Here is a 27339-nt window from a genome sequence, read left to right as displayed (position 1 = left end):
GCAAAGTGATGGAAACTGTTGTCAACAGTATTACTCTGCACATTTATTCCCCAGCAATCTGCCTGCTGATGGCCAGGTAGGTCTGCCAGGACCACATTGTGAGGTCAGATGTTCTACAGATGCCTGGATAAGTGTATATCCATCAATTTTCCCAGAACAATGAAACTAGCCAGTCAAAGCAGTCAACTTGATTGGCACCCCACTCCCCAGACATTCATTTCCTAGGCAACACTCACAAAATGCTGGAGAAATCAACGGCTCATTCACCATCTATGGAGGGAAATAAAAGGGTGCCATTTCAGGCTAAAAGCCTTCATTGGGATTGGAGAGGGAGGGGGCAGAAGCCAGAATAAGAAGGTGGAGGGAGGGGGAAGAGTACAAGCCGGCAGGTGATAGATGAGACCACATGAGGGGGAAGGTGGGTAGGGAGGTGAGGGAGGATGTTGTTAGAAGCTGGGAGATGATAGGTGGAAAAGGTAAGGAGCTGAAGAATAAAGATAGGAGAGGAGAATGGACCATGGAATAAGAGGAACGTGTTGGAGAACCAGAGGGAGGTGATAGGCAGGTCATGAGGGCTGTGGGGAGAAGAGAAGAGGTGAGAGGTCTACCAGAATAGGAGGAAAAAAAATAAAGGCTGAAGGTGGGAAGTAGAGGGGAATGGGTACTACAAATTGATTGCCGTACCATCAGGCTGGAGACTATCCAGATGGAATATGAAACATTACTCCTCCAGCCTGGATTCAGCCTAATTGTACCATTCACAAAATGTACTTCACTTATATGCCGATGCTACTCTAACAGTGCCTACCAGCCCTTCTCTTGTTATCATTTGGCTGCAGATAAGGGTGAGAATTTCCAGCTTTACTTGAGAGCTTTTCTTGCTTGGTACTTAGAATGTCATAGAGAACAACAGCACAGTCAGTACTTTTGGTTCATAAAATCTTCATCAACCATTAGGCATCCTTTCCTCTATGTTACCCAAGCTTATCTTATGTTCACCATGTTGCTATCAATTCCTTCCTCCTCCAGATTCGAACACTCATGCTACCTTCTTGTTGATACCTTTGTGAAGGAGGTAAAGGAGCCTTAGGTCCCACACCACCAAGTTTAGGAACAGTTGTTACTCTTCAACCATCATGCTCCTGAACTGGTGTAGATAATTTCACTCACCAAAACACTGAACTGATTTCACAACCTATGGACTTACTTTCAAGGACACTACAACTCATTTTCCCTCTTCTCCCCTCTTTTTCTATTCCCCACTCTAGCCTTTTACCTAATCTCATCTGCCTGTCAATTCCCCTGGGCCTCTTCCTCTTTCCCTTTCTCCTATGGCCCACTCTCCTCTCCTATCAGATTCCTTCCTCACCAGCCCTTTATCTTTCCTACCTACCCGGCTTCACCTATCACCTTCTGGCTATCCTTCTTCCCTTTCCCCCACCTTTTTATTCTGATGTCTTCCCCTGTCACTTTCAGTCCTGAAGAAGGGTCTTGGGCCAAAATGTCCACACTTTATTCAATTTCATAAATGCTGCTTGACCTGCTGGGTGCCTCCAGTACTTTGTACATGGTTCTCTGGATCTCCAGTGTCTGCAGAATTTCTCATGTTCATGTTTACAGTATTTCTTTGTGTGCACAATGTGTCTTCTTTTGCACATTGATTGTTTGTCAGTCTTTGTGTGTGCCTTTTTCATAAATTCTATTGTGTTTCTTTGTACTTGTGAATGCCCATAGAAAATGAATCTCAGGCTAGTGAACTTCCTACGTTTGAACTTTGGTGACGTATCTGTACTCTGATAATAAATTGACTTAGATTTTGAGGGGCATTTTGTAGTGGCAATAATTATTCTACAACCCTGAGATCTTTGGAATGTGGGAGGAAACCAGAGAACCTGGAGGAAATCCATGTAGTGACTGGATCAACGTGAAAACTCCACATGGACAGAACCAAAGGTCAGGAGCAAACCCAGGTTTCCGGAGCTATGGAGTAGCTGCTCTTCACCCTGCACCAGTGTGTAGTCCCTCTACTGATCACAAAATAAACAGACAGAGAACACAGGAGATTTTTCAAGAGATGTGTTTTCTTAAAATATAAGACTCCACTAAAGAAGAGTGACTGGAACTCCTGCACTGAATCTTATGCTATCAATCAAAATCAGAATCAAAATCACAAAAGCTGTTGTTTTGTGGCAATACATAATAATTACTGTATGTCATAATAAATAAACAAACAGACAATAAATAAATAGAGAAATAGCAAGGTAGTGTTCATGGGTTCAAGGATCATTCAGAAATCTGATGATGGAGGGGAAGAAATTGCTTCTAAATGTAGAGAGTAGATCTTTCAGCTCCTGTGCCTCCTGTCCAATGGTAGTAATGAAAAGAAGGTGTTTCCCAAGTGGTGAGGGTCCTTAATGATGGATGCCTCCTTCTTGAGGTACTACATTTTGAAGATGAATTTTGGACTTATATGATAGCCATCATAAGTTTATATTGACCTAAGTAACAGAATCCAACACATCTGTCTCTGCATTTCCTCAGTATACGCCACATGGCAGAACCCAAAATTATTGGACACTGTCTCTCCTATCCTAGACAAGAAAGACTATAGTTTCCTGGCCTGAGAACTATGGGCAATAAAGAAAATTCTGAGTTCTTATTTATTGTTTATACTTCCAGGTGTAATTAAAAACACTACAACACTATTTTAATAATATGGTATGTATTATTTACTTAAGCAAGTGCCACACTCAGCAAACAAGCTAGGCTTCATTAGCTGGGACAGAATATAAGAGCAGGGATGTTATGTTACAGCTTTATGAAACATATCTGGAATACTGAGCTCAGTATAGACTGAGTGAATAGCCAGAAACTTTTCCCAAGTGTGGAAATAGTTAGTACAAGGGAGTTTAATTTTAATGTGATTGGAGGAAAGTATAGGAGAGTTGTCAGAGGTAGGTACTTTATACAAAGAGTGCTGAGTGCATGGAACACCCAACCAGGATGGTGGTAGAGGCAGATACATTAGGGACATTTACAAAACTCTTAAATAGGCACATGGAGAATTGAAAAATGAAGGGCCATGTACGAGGGAAGTGTTAGTTTGATCTTAGAGTGGGTTCAAATGTCAGCTGAAATTGTGGACTGAAGGGCCTGTACTGTTCCATTATCTCCATTCTGTGTAGAAGGTCACCATTGAGCCACTGTGCCCAGGCCGTATGCGAAGAATATTACGTGCTTTTCCAGTTTAGGTATTAATACAAGGACGGGTAAGTATGTTTCTCTCCATGACTGTGTCGGTTTCCTCTGGGTGCCCTAGTTTCCAACCACATTTCAAAGGTATACAGGTTAGGGTCGGTAAGTTGTGGGTATTCTATGTTGGTGCTGGAAGCATGGTGACACTTGTGGGCTGCCCCCACCACATCCTCAAATGATGTTGGTTTTTGACACAAATTATCCATTTCGCTGTAAGTTTTGATATACATGTAACAAATAAAGCTAATCTGTACTTACAGTCATTACTGTTTCTGATGTAACCAATGTACCATCTATTCCTAAATTAGACACCATAATAGGTATTTTAGTTCACTTGTGGCACACAACATTAAAGAGAACATAGCATTAAAGCGCCACTTGTAGTTGAATAACCTTCCTGTCATTCCTGGGTTCTTATGCTTATATTCAAAGTCTAGCAAATTAGATATTTCCCAGCATGCATCCAGGAAAGAAGAAAATCAGGAAAAACGTATTTATTTTACGGGAAGAATTGAGGATATTAGGCATTCAATTTGAAATTCTTTGATTTCTTTTCTCTCTGCCTGGGGTGGAATAGGCTAACGGAAAGTGCGTGAATCAGAAGGTGAAAGGAAATTCTTTGCTTGCCAACTTACCTGGCCCGCTGTGGCTTCGCGTATGCACCAGCAGAATGGCAAACACCACACAGTAGGCAGAAGCAACAATATTTGCCATCTGTTAAGAAAACAAGTGAAATCATCAACATCAATCAGAAAGACAGCTGCTGGGATTCTTAATCTACAAAGAAGTATAATGTGTGTGAGCATCACTCTTACACCAAACCCGTCTTATTCTTAAGGACTTGCCTGTACCAACCCCAGGATCCAAAGTCAAACCAACAATTCAATCTGTCATCGTTCATGATTCTAAGTACTAACACAAACCTCAGTCTGAGACAATGAGACAACTTGACAGGTAGAAATGTCATTTGGCTGAAGAGACAGCACATCCACTGTCCCTCATTGGGATTAACGTAAACCCATATTTTTTAAACATTTCTTGTTGGTTTTGATTGCAGGTATAATCAAATTCTAATAGAATAATTTTTAAAATAAATATATTTGAACAAGGTTTATGATCAATCAAATGTTACCATTGTTTTTAGAATTATTAATTTGTTTTGTATCCCAGATTGGAATGGAATACAAAGAAACTGCTTCTACAACCAATCAATGGCCAGCTTTGTTGACATGGAAGGAACGGTTGTTGTCATGGCACCATGTCACTGTACTCTCTATCTCCCTCCTGTATTCTAACTCATCAGATGCGGCCCACAACAGTGGTATTGTCTGCAAACTTGCAGATGGAGCAGAATCTGGCCACACAGTTAGAAGTGTACGGGAAGTAGAGTCCCAGGTTTCCAATGATGTGACACATCAATTCACTTGCTAGACATTCCTGCCACTGGACTCTGCATTTGGCTCCATCCACCAGTGTCAAACTCTGGCCACAATGCATATGATTTGCAAGATACACCACAGCATTCAAGGTACAATTAATCTCTGGCTCAACCACTGAGGATGACAAGGACAAGAATACTACAGAAGCAACATTATCACTATCTCTTTGAGCCTTTAAAGAGTTTCTTCATCACTGTTAGTCAGAATCACAGAATTTCTTATCCAGCAGTGTTGTTAAAGCTCCATCACAAGAAAGTATATTAGTTTAACGAACAAGGGTGGGAACATTTCAGAGTATGTTCTACAGCTAAAGATTGAAGGTGAAAGATTAGCTTTATTCATCACAATGTACATCACATCAGTGAAATGCGCTATTTGCATCAAATCAAATAAGAGTATTATGCCGAGGACAGACCACAGGTGTTGCCACGTTTTCTGCACCAAACATAACATGGCTTCCTAATTAGATTGCGCTTGACTGGTACTCGCTTGCAATTGTCTATCTTTATTTCATCATCCCATGATTGATAACACCGTGATGCAGCAGCTAAGACTGCCGTACCGCAGTGGCAGGGATTTACATTCAGTCCTGACCTTGGATGCTGCCGTCAAGGAATATGCATGCTCATTTGTGTTTCTGCTGGGCACTCTGCTATCCTTCCCAGCGAAATGCTGGCTACTGTTAATTCCACTTTAATGTAGGTGTATAGCAAGATGAATCAAATGATGGTTGTGTGAGGGAAAACAAATCGCAGGCTCACAGGGAAATAAAGAGAAGAGGAATGTGATTGATGGCATTACAGCTCTACAGTCCATCATGTACCCGTTGGGCTGAATGGCCTCTGGAGTTGCAGTAACTTCATGTGACTAAAAATGCACCCTCCTCAACCCTGAAACTATCATTTGATCGAGGCGACCACGGTCTTCTAAGGAATGGATTACCTCATTACATCACTAACACTATAAAAAAATGAATAAACTGTTGCAGTGCATGCATCAGATTGGTCTTCTTGAGATAAAGGCAGGTTATGATTTTAGCATTGCTGGTTTAGAATTCAGAATTTTAGCTTAATCTCTTTCCAGTTGTTGATGATTCCCCAACACCCCCCACTCTTTTGTATCTCAGGTTGGGAAAGAAAGATAAAAAGAGAAAATAATAAGAGAGAGCAAGATAGCAAAGATCCTAAAGCATTAAAGAATAACTTGCCCACTGCCCAGATACAAAAATACAATAACACTTGCACTGTAAATATATTTATTTATTTAGCAATAAAGCCTTTGAGCCATGCTGCCTCATCAACCGCCAACAAACTGGATTTAATCTAGACTATTTACAGGACAATTTACAATAACCAGTTAATCTAGCTGGTACACCTTTGAACTGTGGGAGGAAACCTGAACAGCAGGGGAAAACCCAAACATTCCACAGGGAGCACGTACAGGCTCCTTACAGATGACGCTGGAATTGAACTCCAAACTCCAGAATACCCCTGAGCTGTAACAGTGTAGTGCTAGCCACTATGCTAACATGGCACCCACGAGAACAGGCATCAAACATGGAAACATTTTAATTATATTCATAGAAGCGGTAAGCTTAAATCTTGTTGCTCGCCTCATAATCCTAAACAAATTTCATGTGGAAATATTTAGTAGTTGAAGTAGCCCACTTTAATTATCTTTTTTTTCCATGTCATTTATTAATGGAAGAAAGGTACCTGTTGTCAGGTATTTTCTAAATCTATTGTGTAATACCTATTGAAGTGGCAACTGAGTATATGTTCATACTCTTCCGGTGCTGTAGCCCATCACTTCAAGGTTTGATGTATTGTACATTCAGAGATACTTCTTTGCACACCACTCTTGTAATGCGTGGTTATTTGAGTTACTGTTGCCTTCCTGTCAGCTTGAAACAGTCTGGCCATTCTCCTCCGACCTCTCTCATTAACAAGCATTAACAAGGCATTTTTGCCCACAGAACTGATGCTCACTTTTTTGTTTGTTTCTTGTACTATTCTCTGTAAACTCTAGAGACTATTGTGTGTGATCAGCACACAGGAGATCAGCAGTTTTTGAGATACTCAAACCATCCCGTCTGGCACCAACAATCACTCTATAGTCATAGATCATATTTCTTCCCCATTCTGAACAACAACTGAACCTCAGCATGCTTTTACACATTGAGTTGCTGCCACATGATTGGCTGATGAGATATTTGCATTAACGAGTAGTTATACAGATGTACCTACTAAAGCAGCTGCTGATTGTACAAAGAATTCTTCAATAACAGTATGAATACCACATATAGTAAATTTTGCCATTTTTTGGCTGAACAAAAAAGAATGATGTACTAAGTGATTTCTTAAGGCTTAAGATCCTGGAATTTGCATTAGCTATAAGCTTAGGAATATAAATGTTATGTGTATTCTTTGGGAGAAAATGAGTACTGTATTAATTGATAATGTTTAACATCTGCTAACCTGCTGTGATTCAGTAGAAAATACTTTCCAGAGTTTGAAGATTCAATTAAACATATTTTTTAATGAGTCCAACAAGGCAGAGAATTTAACATCTTTTATTTCAGGTTTCTACCCTGATTTAACATGCACATAACTGATTTAGAAGTCCTAATTTGTTAACCCATTTCAGGGTTAGGGTTAGGGTAAGGATTTAGGGACAGGTCAGGCTCACACCCATAAATCAGATATGTGCATGTTAAAGCTGGAGTACCCTCATAAATGTCCTGCAAATTGATGGCTTTTCCATACGAGTCATTCTCTATTAAGTAATTTGAATCATTATCCGTTGGAAAAGACCAGGCTGAAATTATTATGACCGGAAACATTTGTTTGTTGTAGGACGCTAGAGTTGCAATCGTTTGGTGCTCAGTACTTATCCGGCATTACACAGTGGGCAAATGCCGTGGCTGTGAGTTTGAGCTTCACCTAAAGCTTATTTGCTTGGCTGCCATGGTAGCAGATTGATTAGCTTGGAGCAGCAGATTTCAGAGTTCAATTCCCGCGCCGTCTGTAAGGAATTTGTATGTTCTCCCCGTGATCGCGTGGGCATCCTTTGTGTGCTTCGGTTTCCCCCCACAGTCGAAAGATGTACGGTTAGTAGGTTAATTTGGTTATTGTAAATTCTCCTGTGATTAGGCTGGGTTGCTGAATGGTGTGGCTTGTTGGGCCAGAAGTAGCTGTTCCTCTCTGTATCTCTTAATAAAATAAATAGTAGGCAGGAAATCAAAATAACAACTGAGGTAGATGTGCGATGATGTAATTAGTCATGCATTATAATGAAGAGTGAGGTGAAGAACTCTCTTCAAAACAAAAATTTGTTTCATGTGTTGCCCAGTCTGTGAAGCATTAAATTACAGCATTGAAACTGCTAACTGCCAAAGGGAACATTAACTGCAGCCACCTAGAGAGAATATCATTTAAAAAAAAGATGAAAACCATAGAAGCAACATCTGCTGTCTCTTGCATATGGTTTAATCTGACGCAATGGTCCTAAATTTAAACTGTGGCTCATTCGGAGCCCTAGTTTCAGTTGCAATTGAAATAGCAGGATAAATGTAAATGGTTACAACACAAAAAAACAGGTCTCAAATGACAAGGTAAAGGGACTCAGCAGGATGTGAAGACTAAGGTTCAAACTACTTCTGGAATGCTGCAATCTGACCACTGGATTATATTCACTCTTAACTGCTGTTTTTTTTACCTGGGCCCACATGTTGAACCCCCATTCATTTTTTAACAAGAAGAGTTTATTTATTAAGATTTATTATTTATGTTAAATTAGGTCAACTTATTCATCGGCAGAGTCATGATACAGAACACTAGCACTTCTTACAGGCATTCAGGCTGGTTTTAATAACTTCTCAATATCAAGATCCTTACATTTACATATTTATTATTCAGGAGCAATGGTGCGAGAATTTAATTTACCTATTATGAAAAATAACTTTTTCGTGCAAAACAATCTGGCACTGATAAAGTGTTTTAACAGAGTTGGATTTTTCTAAACTCACCCATTATGTAATGAGGTTAACACCCTGTCCTTGATTTCATGATCTCAATTAGGTTGCTCTGAAAGGGAATGGAATTCCAGGCAGACACAGTGCAGTGCCTCCGTTTTTTTTCATAATCGTGGCTTTGTGCAAGAGATATTCCTTAATTCACTCTCTTTATCTAGTGACCTCCAGTCTTGATAAATTATAAAGGAATAAAACACCTCTAGGGATAGCTTTGTTATCCTCTCAAAATATGCATGAATATTGCAGTGCAAACTTAATCTACAACATTTGAAAGGAATGCAAATGTGATAGTAATTTCTCATTGTCCCTAGTGATTTCTGCTTGAACCAGCAATCTCATAATGTGGTATGAGTGCTGTTGCAGAGACTGAAAAATTTTAATAATCTCATAAAGTTGTCATAGGCTGCAAGTTTTAGAGGGAATCCAATACTGTCACTAACATACCAAATCAGAATCAGAATCAGGTTTATCATCGCCAGCATTTGTCGTGAAGTTTGTTAACTTAGCTGCAGCTGTACAATACATGATGATAGAGAAAGTAAAAGTAAGTAAATCAATTACAGTAAGTATATTAAATAGTATGATTAAAAATAATGCAAAACAAGCAATATATGAAAAAAGTGAGGTACCATTTAAAGGTAATATGCCACTCTTAAAGGGAAGGTGCATTGTAAGTGGAGCAGTGTAGGGAATCATTCCATGTGAAAGCTAACCTGGGAACAAGCAAAGAATGGCTGATAGTGGATGTGATTGGAATAGATGTAAGAAGGAAGGGAGATATTCTATATCCCACCAGAGCAAGAGATTTTCCAGATATATGATTGTTTTAAAAAATATTTAGTGATCCAGCATGGTCCTTCCAGCCAACCAGCCCTTTGTACATAGGACGTTACAGCACAGTACAGGACCTTTAGCCTATGATGTTGTGCCTTTCTTTTAAGCTACTCTGAGATCAATTGAATCCTTTTCTCGTACTTAGCCCTCCAGTTTTTCTATCATCCCTGAGTTTATCTAAGAGCTTCTTAAATGTCCTTAAAGCATCTACATTTTCCACTCATTCTCAGTGCCAAGAAGAAACCTTTCAAGGCCTCTCATATGTGCAACTGATTCGACCACACGCCCTTTGGTCACCAATAAAATACTTTGGCACGAGCAAATCCATATCCAATGTGCTTTTAATGAATGTTAAAAACAAAAAAATGTGAAAATTTGTACCAGCAGCCAGAAGAAATAATCCATAATTATCCAGAAGGTAGGTAAGGACCTCCTTCAAGATTGCCTTTGTGCGTTCTTTCATACCATTGGACATGGGTGTAGCTCTGGAAAGTTGAACAGGTTTGGAACTCCAAATGAATGCAGATTTGGTCTTGTGGTGCCCAAAATGTCCATTTCTAAAGCCAGTTTTTATTCTATTCTGTCCTAATGTATTACTTCCAATATTGAAAAATAGGTACTGTTTTCTAACTCCCAAGTCAAACACAATCTCCCCAGACTCCTATTACAATTTATTTGTGATTAGTTTTTAATTAGGATCTTATCTACATTATGGGTTTGTTCCCAGTAGGAACTACAGTCAGCGGCCACTATATTAGGTACAGGAGGTATCCTTAGTGTCTTCTGCTGCTGTAGCCCATCCATTGCAAGATTCGACATGCAGTGTAGTCAGAGATGCTGTTCTGCACACCATTGTTGTAATGTGTGGTTATTTGAATTACTGTTGCCTTCCAATCTGAACCAATCTGGTGGTCATTCTCCTCTGACCACTCTCATTATCACCCACAACACCGCTGCTCATTTGACATTTTTTTTATTTTCACACTATTCTCTGTTAACTCTAGAGATTGTTGTGCAAGAAAGTCCCAGAAGATCTGCAATTACTCAGATATTCAAAATAATCCTGTCTGGCACCAACAATCATTCCATGATATGTCACTTAGATCAAATTCTTCCTCATCCTGATCTTTGGTCTGAACATCAACTGAATCTCTTGACCATATCTGCATGCTTCTATGCACTGAGTTGCTACCACATGATTAGTTGATTAGGTACTATATTTGTATTCACAAGTAGGTGTACCTAATAAAGTGGGTACTGAGCGTAAGATGAGGCTGTCAAACCTAATTTATTTCAAAGGACTTTCAAGTCAATGTGAGTATCTGGAGGTGTGACTGATTTCATCCCAAATGAGCTTAGTTACAGTTTGTTTCGTTGTTGAATTAATTCTATTCCAACAGCACATTACCCATTTTAAAAGAGAAAAGATTGTTGGCCAGGTCACAATGAATCACTGTTAGACTGTTTGTCACACCCAATTCAGAAGTTGATTTGATATTAATTTTGGAGTGAGTTAACCATCTGTCAGTTCTGCAGTAATCATATGAATGGCGGCCCATTCAGTCCTTAACTCCTGCTCTGTCTATCAATGAAACAGGCAATGGCTCACCTGTACCTCAACTCCAATTCATCTGCTTTTGAACTATAGCCACTCAGCATGTAAAATTCCTTTGTTGTTATTTTTTATAAATTTCAGCTAATCCAACCAATCAGTCTCAAGGATGAGAGAATGATTTAATACTTCCTTCATATTTTTGAAAGCTCCTAATTTCATTGACTTTAGTTTTGTGGGTTGTGACTTTTAGTTCCAGTTTGCCCTGCAAAAGTATATTGTTTGTTTGCATCCTATCAAATCCTTTATCATTTTAGATTCCATTTGATCATTCCTAAACGTTCTAAAGAGACAAGACCCTGAACCAAGTTGCACAATTCATAACTCTTCAAGCCCTGGTTTATCTCTCTGTATGCTATTGAGCTTATATTATGATATTAAGAGGTTTGAGGGGATATGGTCTGTCACCAAAGACTCTAGCAAAATTTCTACTAGTGCATCATGGAGAGCATTCTGACTGGTTGCATCAACATCGGGTATGAAAACTGCAATGCACAGGATCAGGAAAAGCTGCAGAGGTTTGTAAACTCAGTCAGCTCCTTCCCGGTCACTGGCTGCCCCACTATTGAGGACATCTTCAAAAGGTAACATTTCAAGAAGGCAGCATTCATCATTAACTACCCTCACATCCGGGGTGTGGTGAACTAGATATACCTGTCTGACTGCTCCTGTGGCTCCTCCCACAGACCCTGCTGACTACCCCTGTGGCTCCTCCCACAGACCCCTGTATAAAGGCGACTGTGGCCTGCTGCTCTCCCTCATTTTCCCCAGGATGTAGTGTTGTTCTTCAGTCAATAAAAGCCGATATCTCACTTCCTGTCTCGGTGTGAGTTATTGATGGTGCATCACGGGGTATGCTTGCTTCTCATTACTACCATCAGGGAGGAGGTACAGGAGCCTGAAGATGCACTCTCCACATTTTAGGAACAGTTTCTTCCCCTTCACTATCAGATTTCTGAACTGTTCATGAACCCATGAATACTGTTCTCTATTTTACTCTCTTTTTATACTACTTATTTGTCATGGATTGAATGAATCAATAAATTATGCATTATTATAGTAATTTATAGTAATGTATTGCACTTTACAGTTGCCACAAAACAATGCATTATATCACATATGTCAGTGATAATAAACCTGATTCTGAGCTTTCACATATGAACTATGAAGAAGGCAAAATGATTCATAAACGGATATGAAAAAGAAGCAAGTGAACTTCTCTCGTGAGCATAGCTAAATGCAGCAACAACACTTTGCGGCTTAGCTATCTCAACCAGCTCAGTCACAGTGTATTGCATGTCAACTAACCAAGCTTCAAATGGCACAATTAATCTTAGTGTTCTGAGACCTAGGAGTTGTGGGCTGAATAGAAATCAACCTCTGCTCCTGAAGGCTATCTGCTGGGCCAGACCAGAAATCACACGTGACGTGAATAACAGCTGAGGGTAGTTTCACCGCAGCTGTGCCTCTCCTGCAGTTAAAAAGCACGTCAAAGCTAACCTATCGAAAATGGTTGATGTATTGGGAGCTGCTGGTGCCCGCGGAAATGGAATTGCAACAAAAGTTAATACCCTCAGGAGTAAAGAACAATGGTGGAAGTTTTGGAAATGGAAATATGCAAAATGAGAAATTATTTTAAACTAAATCATAAATAAAATCAACATGAAGATCCTGTGAATTAAGTGTACAGGAATTATTAAAAGGAAACACAATTGAAATAGCTATAATTCATAATTACTATATATTTCTTTGAATTACTTACGATAGCCTTATTACACAGCTCTTCAAGCTGTAGTTAGGGTTTAATTTTTAAGATTATTACTGTCATCCTCAGAGACATTAATAAAAAAGAAACAGCTGAGAAGTTCCTGACAGATTTGCAGCTTTATGCAGAAGAGACTTCCATTCGGGCTGCAGTGACTAAGAGAAGGCTGTGGTATTAGTGTGTTCCTTAGCCCAGGGAAAGACTCACCATGCTTCACTTAAAGCAAGGAGATATTTATATTGATTATATAGTATTCCATGAGAAAAAAAAGAAAAATGACAAAAGTGATATGATATATCTGTTCTGGCTTATAACATGCCTCCTTTCCAGCTGATAATTTCCAGATGTTTAAAACCCACTATAGAGCAGTAAATATAATTCTTATTAATATTCTCTAATGGAAACCATATTGAGGTTGCAGCATTGAAAAAGGCATTGTTATTCAAAGTTAAAAACAGGGTTCCATTTTATGTGCCATGTGTTTGGTTGTTTTTGAACAGGTTTAGAATTACAAAGTTCTAATAAATGCATGTTGATGTAAATGATTGTTTTCTGTGCTTATAAATGCTAAAAATTGACAATTTGTTAGCCACAGCAGCTAAATTCCTGGATACATAAATGAAAGAAAAAGTAAGTGCAGGGAAAGAGTCAGTCGGAATTGTTACATCCAAAGAGTCGCAGATTTGCCGAACATGACATGCAAGCAGAAAGTGTAAATGGCTTGGAAAGGCAGTTAGTTTTATTTTTGTTAGAGTAAAGAATTCAACAATATGGTGAATAAGCAGGAAAAGGCATTGCTCACCAGTAGGAAGGAATTGTTTTGAAGGTTTTAGCATTGCCACTCCTCAAAATTCATATATGCAATTTTCATATCTTTAAGTTATAGAGGCATACCAGAGTGGCTAGGATTTAACTTGTCAACTCATTTCCGCTCCTAACAGCCAAGTTGAAACAGGAAATTCAATGTGCATACAAATATAAATACTGCCTTTATTACATAATGCTGGAATCCCATTAATTTTTTAGCTGACCTTGCTGCCTTTGAACACATTTTCTTTTTAGAGGTGACAGGTACTATCATTCCCCTAATATTGCTTAAAAAGCCACATATTATGAATATTATAGCTGCAGGAATCATTGTGGCACAGTTTTGAAGGATTCTTCAAATATTATTCAATATCCACTCAGTGTCCACTTTATTAGGCGCAGAGGTATTTCTATATGTTCATGATTTTTTTTGCTGCTGATCTACTTCAAAGTTCAACGTGTTGGGCGTTCAGAGCTCTTCTCAACACCACTGCTGTAACATGTGGTTACCTAAGTTACTGTTTCCTTCCTGGCAACTTGAACCAATCCGTCCATTCTCCTCTGACCTCTCTCATTAACAAGGTGTTTTCATCCGCAGAGCTGCTTTCACTGCATTCTTTATTTTGCTTATTTTTTGCATCATTCTCTGTAAACTCTGAAGACCACTGTGTGTAAAAATCGCAGGAGATCAGCAGTTTCTGAAATACTCAAACTACCCCATCTGGCACCAGCAATCATTCCACACTCAGAGTCACTTAGATCATATTTCTTCCCCATTTTGATATTGGGTCTAAACAACAACTAAACCTCTTGACTACATCAGCATGCTGATCCTATGGCTGATTAGATATTTGTATTAGTGAGCAGGTGTACAGGTGGACTTAATAAAATGTCTACTGAGTATATATTTTATGAAAAATTTCTCATAAAAGTGAAAGCTTGTATTGATGGTCTTCTTCAAGTTTTCTTATATGTAAAATGTAACAAAAGAACATAACCTGGAAGGAATTGTTGTAACCCCAAGCCTTCATTTGAAAAGACGAATCTACCCATCTTTGTCAAAGTATAACCTATGTGTCAAAATATATGCATAGAAAGTATACGTGCATTTCTTCAGTTTGATGTGGCCCCAAATAGTCAATAACTTAAACTAGAGGGCGAGTCATGTATTCCAGCATCACAATATTCTCTGAAACTCAAACATGTCCTCCCTTGATAGTGGGAGTTCAAATCAATTTTAACTCCTGGAGTTCATTTTTAACCTGTCAATTAGCAGCACCAGCGGAACAGGTGAGGAAAGGAAACTGGACTGGGGGCAGGGATGGTGTTGTGACCAATTCAAAGCCAAGGGATGGAAGAAATGTAAAGCTTGCTGTCACAAAAGTAAGTCAGCAAGAATTTCTATCAGGACTGCCTTAAGGGAGAACAGCGGCCTTCATTTCTTGATCCTTATAATTTACTTCTTTTTCTCTCTCTTTCTTTCTGAAGTCTTTTATTCTTTATTTAGTTTGGTCTATAAAGACTGTCGTCAAAGGCATAGGATGACTGCACTAGACTTGAATGACATAGAGAGGAACAGTTCTCTTACCACAGTTCATTTAAAAAAATGTACAATCATAAATGGTCATTTTGGTCATGGTTATCTTGAATATGTCCCTCCCTCAGGAAAGAAGCCATAGCACCCTTACTACGTACAAAGTTAAAACTTACAGTTAAGGTAAAGTGACACAAATAGGCTCCACGCTGTGTGTTTATTGAAAATCCTATTGGCTTCACTCAAGCAGAGGTAAAATTCTCCAACATTTGGAAAGATTGAGGAAAGATTTTTTTCTTCATTAACATAGTCAAAAAGGAACAGTACTTCCAGCCTGACTATATAGATGTCACACTATTCAGATTTTAACAATAAATTGCATCTTTGAGGCAAGAAAGTTAAAAGAGCCCCAATAATGCAAAATATTATATATGGACAAGGATGGTATTTGAAAATAATGCCTTCTTTCCTAAAAAGCCTATAATGAAAATCACAGAAATTCACACAAAATGCTGGAGGAGCTTAGCAGATCAGGCACATCAATGGAGAGGAATAAACAGTTGATGCTTCCAGCATCTTAAGAATCTCTCATGTTTATGAAAATCTCAAGTTACATCTTGTGTCCTTTTAACAGTGTTGTTCTCTGATTTCTCATTTATATATATCCTTCTGCTACCTTTATCCAAAAACATGATCTATATGTTCATCTTCATTCCTCCATCTACTGTGTTGCCAGATTGCTCTGTAGATATTGTATGAGGCACTTACTCCAGTTGAACATTGAGGACTATGCCAATGTACAAATGGAGCCATGCAGTCCTAAATATATGGAGCTAGGCTTCCACTTTGATTATCTTTTGTTACTTCCACATTTTAGTATTTCCAGTTATGTTTGTCTGACTTTCCATGTGGAATGCTTGAAAGAACATCAACTAATCAAAGATCTTGCTATGGTAGCCTAACTCAATCTATTTCCCTATCAGTATCCTCGACCATTACTGCAAACCTTCTCCATCCCTACAACATTCCGAGATTTCTTGTCCTTGCAGCTCTAGTTTCTTGAACATTCAGCAATTCTTTTGCTTCACTGGTGATGGCCGTCCCTTCTGTGCTCTCATCCCTGAAGTGTGGTTATCTTCCCCTCACTTGCTCTGACAGTTAGGTTTTGGAATCAGAATTGGAGTTGTACAGGACAGATATGGGCCATCCAGCCTTAGATGACCTGCCTTGCTTATCACATTACCACCAATTCTCACCCCATCTGCAAGTTATTAACTACTGTATACCTCCTATGTTCAGATCCAAGTCATTAATGTATCACAAACAACAAGGATCCCAGTACCGATCCCTGTAGTACACTATTGGTCATGGTCTTCAAAGCAGAAAAGTCATGCTTTTACTTCCTATCTGCTTCCTATCACTAAACCAATTTTAGATCCAATAAGCCTTCTGGACCAGCATACCATGTAGGACCTTTACAAATATCTTACTAAAATCCATGTGGGCGATGACTACCACCTTTCATTTTTCAGTAGTTTAGTTACTTCTTCATTGAAGCTCAATGAAGTTGGTGCAACAAGATTTCCCTGCCCCAATCCATGCTGGCTCTCTCTGGCCAGAACCTGCTTCTTCAAATATACATATGAACATGCATTCCCTTTAATTTTTTTTCCAATAATTTCTCTACCACTGACACAAAGTTCATAAGCCTGTAGTTAACTGACTTATTCCTACTACTTTTCTTAAGTAATGAGACAACACTCCATTCTTCTGGCACCTCATGATTAATGTCTAACAGGGATGCAGAAATCTTTGTCAGGGCCCCAGTCATCTTCCACCCACCCCACCATAGTATCTCTGAATAGTTAACATCCAGCCATAGGGACTTACCATAGCATTATGAGATGGCCATGATATGTAACATCCACACCAACTTAATTGAGACATGCTCCAGATTATTAATGAATCCCTCCCAAAGTTCACAAATTTCCCTATCTTTTTCCCTGATGAATAACAAGGTGAAACATTTATTTGGGACTTTATCCCTCTGGCTTCACACATTTGTTATCTCTTTGCCCCCTAAGGGGATCCATTCTTACTGAGTTTTGGGATTTTCTTTAATCTTAGTTGCCAAAGGTATTTTGTAAATTTTGTATATTTTTCGTTATTTTCCCTTCCTTATTAAGTTCTTTGCTACACCATCTATATTCCTCAAGATACTGTCTCAATTTCATTTTTCCTTTCCCTTAGGAACTGGAAGGAACTATTAATTTTGCCATGTTTTTGGTTATATCCTCTTTTCTGGTGAGTTGCTTCTGATTTTTTTTTCCTGTTGTGAGTTCTTTAGGTATGAATTATTATGTTAATCATATTATATGAATACAAACTGTTGTTTTCCTCAGCAAGTTAAATTTACAGCCTTTTATTCTAATGTAATGTAGAGCCAGAAAATAATTTATGCATAAAGTTATTGGTACAAATGGTCCTGGTTATTATGTTTCATGGTATGAGATCAATCATTTAATAATCTAGAAAATAACAAAATCCACATACAGTAGGGGGACAGGAGAAGATTTTAAATGGGGAATACATACAGGTCTTAGCAAATGTTTTTTGTTTACAAGTTTGAAATATCAATTATAAATGATGCATTTCAGCTTGTTTAATGTCAGGACTTTAAGCTTTTGTAAATATTTAAGAGAAGATTTTCCAATTTTTCTTTCACAAAGTCAGAAACCCCTTAAGTGTGGCCTGCTGCAGTTCATGCTGCTGACACATGACTGCTTTGCTAGATTCAGTTCAAACCAGATAATCAAGTTCACTGATGACTCAGTAGTGGTGGACCCATCAACAACGAATACGAGACAGAGTACAGAGAGGAGATAGAGTGGCTGGTAGACCAGTCCGACCCCAACTTGAGTCTCAATGGAGACAAGACCAAAGGGATGACTGTGGACTTTAGGAAGGTGCAGGCTAACTACTCCTCACCACATATACACGACTTCTCCATGGAGAGAGTTAGGAGCACAAAGTTTCTGGGAGTGCACATAATAGACAATCTCAACTGGTTCCTCAACACCACCTCTATGGTCAAGAAAGTACAGCAGAGTCTCCACTTTCTGAGGAGATTGAGGCGAGTGAGGCTACCCCATGTCCCCCCAACCGATTTAAACAATTTTTACAGGAACAACATTAAGAAGGTTCTGACCTGCTGCATCAACATATAGTACAGTAATTGTAAGACATCTGACCACAAGTCCCTACAAAAGATTGCAAGGACTGCTGAGAGGATCACTGGTGTCTGTCTTCCTCCTATTGGAGATATTTATCAGGAGTACTGTATACACATGGCACTTCGAATTGTCAATGATCCCTCCCAGCCGACAAACCAACCATCAAGCAGGAGGTACCTCAGCATTCGGACAAGAACTGTTAGGTTGGAAACAGCTTCTTCCCTCAGGCTGTAAGACTACTGAACTCCCACCCAACATGTATGAATCTCATCATATGGTCTCATCACATATGAAGCACCAGTGGTGTTATACTGTTTACTTTTTAACTTATATCTATATGCACCTGATTATTTGTTAATTTATTTGTGGTAATATTCCTTTGTGTGTTATGTGTGTGAGTTACTATGTACTGTGTTGTGTACCTTGGTCCAGAGAAACATAGTTTTGTTTAATGGTATACACGTGTATAGTTGAATGACAATAAACTGAACTTGAACTTTATTCATATGAGATTGGTAAAGAACAACTTCCCCAATAACTTAATGTACAGGGATTACATAATAAATTGCAATGCTCTTCCAAATATTATTTATTTGGATTAAGTGCGAGGGGACAGTAAATTTTAAGGTTTTGTTTGATGTCAGGTTTGTACTTGTTCCATTTTTGAAATATTAGAACATGACAGCCCAGTGCAGGCCCTTTGGCCCATGACGTTGTGCTGACTTTTAACCTACTCTAAGATCACTCTAATCCTTCCCTCCTACATTGCCCTCTATTACTCTATCAAGAAAGAAATTATCTTTGTCCTATCGAACCCTCCCCCACTTCTCTGCAACTTAACAAATTATAAATTCTCCTCTGATTAGGCTGGCATTAAATTGGGGGATTACTGGGTGGGTTGGCTTGAAGGGCGGGAAGGCCCTATTCACACGGTATGTCAGTATAGACATAGAACCTGAAATGAAATGCTGTCCGCTGTGTCCAAGATAGTTAAGTTTATGGGGGATTTTGCTAATGTCCTATGTTCTATTTTTTAATGTCATCTGGTTACACCGACAAAAGTCTACAAACATAAATTATTATTATTATTATAATTATTATTAGTCTCTGAAGAGGACTGAAGATAGTGACTCTGAAGATTCTGAATAAAATCAACCCTTCTCCATTGGGAGGTAGGCCTTCTGACAGGAAATTCTGCCAAGGCTGTCGACCCAGGGGCAAGGACTTGTACAACGGCTTGTTTCTTTGCCTGCTTCTTCCCCCTTCGAATGTTCCATCAAAACCATGGCAATCTCTTTCTCTGGCGCATGGAGTGTAGTTTATAGCTGGAGTCATGCTGAACTTTACAAATGAATCCCATTATTTTGTCTAATAGCTGCCATCTAACTAATTGAAAATGGACCTTTTAATTCTGTTTGTAAACCAAAAATTAAGAACTAAAACATATTTTCAGATGGTTTTGCATGGGCAATTTAAAACAGATGAATGATATTAAATACTTTAACCGTTGAGTTTTATCTGATATCTTGTTTTTATTTCTCATTTTATTGCCCCATTCAGCACTGTATTACTTACCTAAGGCATATTAACCCCGAGCAACTGGAGTGATTTTGGGTTCAATTGGGATTCAGATTTTTTTGGGTTAAATTTTAGGTTTGGATGAAATTGCACATTTTTCCTGAATGATGCACCTGATCTGGTAAATGCAGGTTCTTGGGAAGGGAACAAAGATTTTACAGAAATTTACTTTCATAGCATAATAAAACAGCACAGAACAGGCTATTCAATTATTTATGCCTATGCTTGCCAATTTGGTATCGAATTAGTTCTGCTTCCATATTCTCATGTCAATATGCTGTTGTTTTCTCCTTTATGTATTTATCCAATTCCCTTCTGAAAATTGTTTCCACCACAATATCAAGAAATGCAATCCAAAACATAACAAAAAATTCTCTTCATTTCTGGCTCATTTGTGAATGGCTGTCTCTTTTGGCAGCCAGTTGTCCTCCCACTGGGGATGGCATCTTCCTTTTCATTCTGTCATAATTGTTCTTTTATGATTTAATGCAAAGTTAATTTTTAAATTGCTTTTCTTTCTATTTCTTTCCTTTATATAAAAGATTCTGTTTGTAATATACAGCTGTATGTCTAATTTTTATCCAGTTTTGGCTCATAAAAATAAAGACATGGAAAGGATAATGGAGCACAGTGCAGATTGGCATGGAAATTGGCATCCATCATTAAGGACCCCCATCACCCAGGACATGCTCTCTTCTCATTGCTGTAATCAGAGAGAAGGTACAGGAGCCTGAAGACAACACATACCATTTTAGGAACAGACAATGAACTAACCGATGAACACATCCTCACAATTTTTTGCACTCTATTTGCACTACTTGCTTATTAGTCACCAGACACAAACCTGGGTTTAAAGAGTTAAATTAAGACAGATCAGTGAGACTTGATTCTTATTCCTTTGAGTTTAGAAGGTTGAGGGATGATGTGATTGAGGTCTTTAAAATGAGTTACAAAAGGATGGATACAGTGAAAGTATTTCCTCTGTTCTGTAAAACCTAAACAATGGGTGCTTTCATATGAGTTGAGCTAGACTAAATGAAGTGAAAGCAAACCGTACCTCCTCCCACAGAGACTGGGGTATATTGTAAATCTCTTTCTTAAAATTATGTCTACATAGATGATCGCAAATCTTCAAAATCACGATGACAGCTCTTTATTAGGAAAGGATGTGGAACAAACTGGATAAATGTAATTGAGATAAAGATGATGCGATTGAACACTGACCGGCTTATTCCTGCTTGTTAGTACTGAAGCTGGTCTCATTTCTAAATTGACTTTGCACTTTTATCATCATCGGTCACATTTCTTACTCATGGAATAAAATGCAAGTATTATACCAAAATGATAGCCCTTGTATTATGTATCTTTTCCTTGTTTCTTATTCACAACTCTGACACCAGTGTCTCCTTTGAGTAGTTCACCTAATCAAATTCATTGATATTTGTACATAAATTTGTATATAAATTATCCAGCCAATTCATACAATGGTGCATGTTAAATTCCGATAATTTGTCTTACTGTGGGACAACATATTAACACAGGAGACCTTGATTACTTGATTTAGATTTTTATACACAGAATTCTATCAGGATTCACATTAAATTTTTCAAAACAGAATTAGTGCTTGGTAAGCTTCTGCCACTGGTCTGGTGACACACAACCGGATTCTCCATGCAAACATTTACAAGAGGGTGGCAAATCTGTAGAATTCATTGCCACAGGCAGCTGTGGTGGCCAAGTCATTGGGTATGTTTAAAGCAGAGGCTGATAGGTTCTTGATTAGTAAGGGCATCGAATGTTATAGGGAGAAGGCAGGCCAAAAGGGTTGAAAGGGATAATACATCAGCTACAATGGAATAATGGAGCTGACTTGACAGGCTGAATGGCCTAATTCTGCTTCTATACCCTGTGTCTTATGGTCTAAGAGAGATCAGAGGTGGCAACAAAATATAGAAGCTGTAATTGATTTCCACCTCCTTAATCTAAGTGATTGCAAATTTTGCATTCATCGATTTTCAGGGAAGGAACTTGAGAAAACAGATCAGCATAATTTCTTGCCCAGACCCTAAAGAATTAAAATAGTAGCATTATAAGCTGAAAATCATATCTGCAGCAGCTGGTACAATATTAATGAATTTTTAGACCATCCTGCACAATATTTCCCATTGCTGTCTCCTTGCTTCTGCTGACCCAACCACCCGTGGACACTGGTCTCACTTTCACATTCTTTCAGGCCAGGTTTCAAGGGTATCCTATTTTAAAAGCAAACAAGGTTTATTTTCTTTTAGCAGTGCTCCAAGAGCATAGGCCTCCCGTGCTCTTCCCATCAATGTCTGACAGAACCATTAGGATTCTATTCCCACAGCCTAGACCTTTCATAGCAAATTATCCAGACAATCCATTAAACTGAAGTACATTATTCAACTAATGCTTCGTGCTGAATTAAAGATGGGCAAAATATTATAACAAAGCTAACTCTGGTTCATGTGACTTGTAGTGTTTCTGTGCTTTAAGAAAAGAAAAAGAAGAAACAAGCCCAAGTTGGGTCCCGGCACCTGATTCTTTTCCTTGAAATGGTTATTACCAAACTAATGTTAAGTTTGTTGAATGTGTCATAATTTCTCTTACAATTTTGCTTTTGCTTCCTCTTGAGAAGGTACTATTTCTTGTGAGGTATTTGGCCACACGTTCCGGAAACATTCTGCTGAAGATGTAGAGGAAGTGGAAATGAACTGTATTTTATTTTTCCTGCTTTCTTGTCATGAGCTACTTCCACCAGTCACTTGGATGACTATTGACAGTAAATCCCTGGCCTCTGTCCCCTTTCCTACCTTTATGATAAATTGGGGGTGGGGGCAGTGGGAACTAATTATAATACCTTACTCTTCCATTATCTGATGGTGAACAGTATAGTCTGGGGACCAATCCAGAGAAGTTTGTGGTCTGTGCATCTCAGCTATATATTGCCTTAACCGGGATGGTAGATAATTAAGTCTAGCCTGAGTCATTCAAGGGTCATAAGATGCTTAAAAACTGTTCAGTCTAGGCTGATCTCATCACAGCAGACAGATGTGAATAATGCTATGCTTTTTAAATCTACTGATGTCAGTGTAACTATTACACACAGGTAATATGTGAAGCAATGTCACTGTAGAAATAGCCTTAATTATCTCCCATCTTAGTTTGAGATTAATGTGACAATAGTAAAAACTGCATTTTAATATATTGAGATTATGTCCCAAACTATAAACTGATAGTTGAGGCAAGAACAAAGAATTGATTTCAATTTGCATTTTACTTACTGAGAATAATCAAAGTTACCTAATATGCATTTAATGTTTGCATTTTAACCACATTTTATGTGATTTGTGATACAGTACAAACTTTTTTGAAAAAATACAGCTCTGTGTGCAATTCTCCAATAAAATGCGATCTTTTAATTTTGAATTCCAACTTATTCACATATGGAACATCATCCAGTATTGTTGTGGAGTATTGAAAAATTCTGCTTTTTCCTTTGAGCACAGTGATTTGCATCTCCTCTGATCGGACGTAAGACATAGAAGCAGAATTAGGCCATTAAGCCCAATGAGTCTCATTGAGGACTAGATGACACAGATTAAGAACAAGTAATAGGTCATTTAGGACTGAGACTAAGAAAAGTTTCTTCACTCAGATGATAGTGAATCATCAGCAGAAACCAGTAGAAGCTCAGTTGATGAGTTCATTCAAAAGAAAGGTGGATAGATTTTTGGATGTTAAGCCAATTAGGAACAGTTACTACCCCTCAACCATCAGGCTTTTGAGTAAAAGGGGATAACTATGCTCACTTGCCTATCCATTGAAATGATCCCACAATCAATTATCTCACTTTAAGGACTCTTTTACTCGTTATCTCATGTTCTTGTTATTAATTACAATTTATTTACAATATATTTGCATTTGAACAGTTTGCTGTCTTAGAAACATAGAAACATAGAAAATCTACGGCACATTACAAGGCCCTTCAGCCCACAATGTTGTGCTAAGCATGTAGCTTACTCTAGAAGCTGCCTAGAATTTCCCTACCACATAGCCTTCTATTCTTCTAAGCTCCATGTACCTATCTAAGAGCCTCTTAAAAGACCTTACTGTATCCACATCTACCATCTTCACTGACAGTGCATTCCATGCACCCACCACTTCTACACTCTGGTTGATCTTTCTTTGATCCTGTTATAGTTACTATTCTATAGATTTGCTGAGTATGCCCACAAGTAAATGAATCTCAGGGTTGTATATGGTGACACATATATACTTAGATAGTAAATTTTACTTGGAACTCTGAATGAAAGGATATGGAGAAAGAATTGGGAAAATACACTGAGGTGAAAGATCAGTCGTGCTCTTGATAAATGTCAGTTCAGCCTTGAAGAGATGGATGGCTAACACTCCTTATCCTCTTTCCTCTGCCCTTATGTCAAAATAACTGCTAATGCCCTACCATTGCAGCTGTTGTTAACAAGATCATTCAAGATTTTTGTGTCTAAACTTTGTCTTGGTGAAAAATTAGTCATTGGAAACTGGTTTATTATTGTCATGTGTACCAAGGTACAGTGAAAAGCTTTTGTTTGCCTGCCATCTTGACAGATCATTCCATATACTTGTACATCAGCGTAATACAAAATGAAAAACAAAATTAGTTCAGAATATAGTCCTACAATTATAGAGTAACTGCAGTGTGGGTTTCCAAACAAAGAGCAAGGGCCATGACAAATAGACTGAGAGATTAAGAGTTCATCTTTGTCCTGTAAGAGGTCAGTTTGACAGTGGGATAGAAGCTGTCATGTGCTGCCTACGTTTGACCAATCTATTTCCCTCTAGTTCACTGCTGTGGAGGGAGGTGGCTTCGTGTGACCATCTCTCACTCTGGCTTCATGGTGCTGGACCTCTGGATCTTGGGCAAGGTTTAATTGACCCGGTTTGTGGATTGGACCTGTTGTAGTTTATGTTATGATGTGCTTCTGGTTTCCAGTTACTCCTTTGTAATTGTTAATTTGTGCAATTTTGATCGGAGTAGACTGGCTCTGTGGTCTGCAGTCAACCAACAACTGCAATAACTTGAACTGAATTGAACTAAACTGAGCATTCCTAGACTGCTCAGGGATTCTGAGGTTTGATGCTTTATATTTTATGCTTTTTGTTATTTTTGTGGTTTGTTCTTTTCCTTTGCAGGTTGGGTGTTCAATGTTTTTCTTGAACAGGTTCCATGGTGCTTCTTTGTTTCGTGGCTGTCTGTGAGAAGATGAATCTCACAGCATACATGGTTTGATAATAAATGTGCATTAAATCTTTGAATTTTGAATCTCTATTTCAGCTCCCATGCAAATATGAATGGGAACATTTCTTTTACACTACACAGCTAGTAGATTTTTAAACGTATTTCAGGGGGAGACATATTCCCTAATAAGTCCACCACAAGTCAATGAAACAGTTATCCCAAAGGTAGAAATGAAACTCCATCAGTGAGTAAAACAATACGTTCACTCAGGATTGATTACTTATTCATTAGCATTCATCATTCTTATCCAGATTCATAGCCATTGGAGATGGAGGGGAAAGCAATAATTACTGACAGAGGCTGATGTGGTTTGTGGATGCTTTGCTAGTCTCCTTTTTCTCGTTGTTCAAAAGCCTGCACATGTACCTAATAAACCCACAGAACCTTTTGCCTTATTTTTGCAAATGATTTCTTCACTTAACCACGGTGCTTTAATGGGTGCCTCAGTGACCTCTATAAGCTAATTCTCTGCAAAACAGAGAGGCTGTTAGGAAGATTACCCAATGCACATATCCACCAGAGCACAAAACAATGCAGACTTAGCATGAATACTCACAAGTGCAAGGAATTTCACATGCAGTGGATATTCTTTTCCATTGAAGTTTGTACTCTATTTTAAATCAATGGAAATATGATCAAAATGAAAATACTGATTACATTTGATAGCTCCAATTATTATCAGGAAATGGACCAGGTTGTATCCATTTAACAGATGCAATTTTGAATCAACACGGATTATTTTTAGGTACCAGTCCAATGATGGTAGATGTTATAAGACAAACCTTTCTTATTGTATTTCCACCATACTGCACGTTGTAGAATGTTCCCTGAGCTCTATAGCCTATATGATCACCATTTTTTTTGTCATTCCATCCTCCTCCCCATAATCAGCCTTTATACTGTTGCCAACAAGGTAACTTCCTATTGATTTCTCTAACTTCCAGTTATTTTTCCCCTTAGTAATTCCATCCCACCCCCTTCCCCCTTTCTTATTCTCCATTCCCTATTCTGGCTCTGCTCTCATTGTTTTGCTCAACTGTCCATCCCCTCCCTCTGAAACCCCTCCTCCTTCCCTTTCTCCCATGGACCACTGTGCTCTCCTATCAGATTCCTTTTTCTTCAACCCTTTATCTTAACTGCCTATCTCCTCCCAGCTTCTTACATTTGCCCCTCCCCCACGCACTCACCTTCCCCTTCTTATGGTCTCACCTTTACATCTGCCTGCTAGTGCTCCTTCTCCTCCCCTCCCCCCCCCCCCCCACCCACCTTCTTATTCTGGTCTCTTCCCCTTCCTTTCCAATCCTGACAAAGAATATTGGTCCAAAATCTCGATTGTTCATTCCTCACCGTAGATGCTTCCTGATCTGCTGAGTTCCTCCAGTACTTTGTGTATCTTGCTCAAGATTTCCAGCATGTACAGAATTTCTTCCAGACATCTCATGAAGCTGCCTATTTTAAATTTTTGATAGTAACTGTTCCTCATATAGTGTTTCATTGACTTGCAATGCCCTGAGGTGATGAAAGGAACGATGTAAATACAGTTTTTTTTCGTATCTTGGAATTTAGGTACAGTATGTAAGTTGTCTTAAATTGAAAACTCAAAACATGAACAATCACATCAATTTATTTATATTTTCAAAAATTATAATGCATGGAGGTGACGCACGAGCTTATTTCAGCTTCAGTGAAATTGTTTCAACATTTGGTGGATAAATTTTGCAAGTCAATGTCTTGTGCCCTCCCGTTTCCTGGTTCTTTGGTCAAATAGCTTCATCACAGATTACATTATTGAAATGCATCATCCAAAATGCCGCAATCCCTCAAACCTTGCTGAGCTGCTATGCATTGCCAGAACAAGTTGAGAAGATTATATTACTCTAACTCGCATGATTTTAACTGCTCCCCCAACAGGCTATCACCAATATTTCA

At 38.6% G+C, this 27339-nt stretch overlaps 1 protein-coding gene across 1 annotated transcript in view; it reads right to left on the bottom strand.

The window, feature by feature from the left end:
• Positions 1 to 27339, bottom strand: part of cntfr (ciliary neurotrophic factor receptor) — a 310302-nt gene that overhangs the window by 202016 nt on the left and 80947 nt on the right. Inside the window, exon 3 of the mRNA XM_073064253.1 lies at positions 3891 to 3969. Within this exon, the coding sequence (XP_072920354.1) occupies positions 3891 to 3969 (79 nt within the window). The remainder of the gene's footprint in view (positions 1 to 3890; positions 3970 to 27339) is intronic.

Source organism: Hemitrygon akajei, chromosome 13, assembly GCF_048418815.1.
Source record: "Hemitrygon akajei chromosome 13, sHemAka1.3, whole genome shotgun sequence".
Lineage (NCBI taxonomy): Eukaryota > Metazoa > Chordata > Chondrichthyes > Myliobatiformes > Dasyatidae > Hemitrygon > Hemitrygon akajei.
The sequence above is the reverse complement of the archived record's forward strand: the minus strand, read 5'-3'. Positions and strand labels throughout refer to the sequence as shown.